The sequence below is a fragment of the Lactuca saligna genome, chromosome 5, assembly GCF_052625555.1.
Source record: "Lactuca saligna cultivar CGN05327 chromosome 5, ASM5262555v1, whole genome shotgun sequence".
NCBI classification, from domain to species: Eukaryota; Viridiplantae; Streptophyta; class Magnoliopsida; order Asterales; family Asteraceae; genus Lactuca; species Lactuca saligna.
Window position 1 is genome coordinate 207,808,072 of NC_136421.1, and position 1,674 is coordinate 207,809,745.

At 32.4% G+C, this 1,674-nt stretch overlaps 1 protein-coding gene across 1 annotated transcript in view; it reads right to left on the bottom strand.

Annotated features, from left to right (window-relative positions):
* Positions 1-589: 589 nt before the first annotated feature.
* LOC145045495 (Phosphorylase superfamily protein) overlaps positions 590-1,674 on the bottom strand; it is a 7,268-nt gene continuing 6,183 nt past the window's right edge. Inside the window, exons 4-5 of the mRNA XM_078993818.1 lie at positions 1,186-1,443; positions 590-1,099 (exon numbers count right to left, since the gene is read on the bottom strand). Of these exons, the coding sequence (XP_078849944.1) occupies positions 749-1,099; positions 1,186-1,443 (609 nt within the window). The 3' untranslated portion in view covers positions 590-748. The remainder of the gene's footprint in view (positions 1,100-1,185; positions 1,444-1,674) is intronic.

Sequence of the window (1,674 nt, forward strand, 5' to 3'; positions counted from 1 at the left end):
ACCCCTAACCATCGGTTTGCTTCGATATCCGTTTCTCGGTATTTTGGTTCGGGTTTGCTCACCCCTATGATTCCCGTTGACCAAAATGTCATTTGGTATGATATGTAGACATGTTAAGTGGATTACATATACCTTTTAAGTCATTTGGTATGCTATGTAGACATGCTAACTAGAATACCTTTCAACTACAATAAAATTGTACTTTGGATAAAAACAAAGTATAAGTTTATTGAGCTAAAATGAAAGAAAATAAACAATCTGGAATAACTGAATACAAGTGTGACAAATTATAACCAAAATGTGATATTAACCAATGTTAAAAATAACGTAAGATGTGACTTGGTGGTATGTCAAGGCTCAAACTTTTCCGAGCTTTGACGAACCACCTCGTTTATAAGGCGTGACTTAAAACAATAATTTTGTATATGATTAATATTTTTTATGTATTTTCAACTATTATTTATTTTTATAAACATATATAACTTAAGACGGTGTTTTGATAAAGATTGGTGGCACGTACATACTTTGGAGCCATGACATAACTTTTTAGAACCTTCATATTATCTAATTCATGAACATGATAACTTGTTCTCTCTTCATACAATGTGTTTATTTAAGTTTTGTGACTATAATGACAGATAAATGCACATTTATACACGATACCTAAAGTCTGACTTTATGAAGAATTAAAAAAAAAAAAATCACTACCAGATATCCAAATGATCATTTTGTGTATTTTACTGAGAATTCACTTGACTTTAGAGGGCAATAATGATACAAATTTAACCAATGCAACAACGGCATTTTGAGCTGCCAAAGGGGCAAAATTGGAAGCTTCATTAGAAATTGCAGACCCCCCACCAGCTAAATCAGAAAGAGCTCTAATTGCAATGAAAGGGATTTTTTGTTGATAGCAAATTAGCGCAACTGCAGCACTTTCCATATCTATTGGGGTTACATTAAATTTGCTATTTAGAAAGTTTCTATAAGCCCCATTATCTACGAAGATATTTGCACTTACACCCCTCTGAACTCTTGACACTTTAGGTGCCCTAGGTAAACAAAGTGTACCATTTATACATCTCTCCAACTTAATGCCCTGCACAATCACATAATACAATTTGGCCCCTTTATTATTATTTTTTTTTGAAATAAGTATTGGCTTATGAAAGGAAAGAATTGTACCTCGAGTTGCTTAGAAAGTTTGAAGTAGTTGTTGTCAACAGGGACCCAAAATGCATGTTGTCTAGTTTGAGGGGTTGTGTCTATGGGGAATACTTCTTCTGGCTGATACCAAACATTATTTAAAAGGTTGTCTTTGATCTCGTTTTGTTGTGTAATCGTGTCGTTATTGTAATCAGAAAACTTTAGGTAGCCAATGCTTCTTGTATAGTCGCCATTGGATTCCAGGGGTAATTCGTTTTCAGACCCTTCTCCATATCTCTAGATTGACAAAATATTATTTTATGTAAATTAAAATGTTGTTAAGTCATTCAATACTTTTTAACAATTGTTTTGTTGAAATCCTTCTAAGTCTTTAGAACTTATACAACATAACATTTTCCAACACATCATAATTATTTTAATATCTAGTGTAACATACATCATTTGTGTGTGTCTAATTTAAAAAGAGAAGCAAATCTAACTCAACTCACAATCATTTAGAAAAACGTG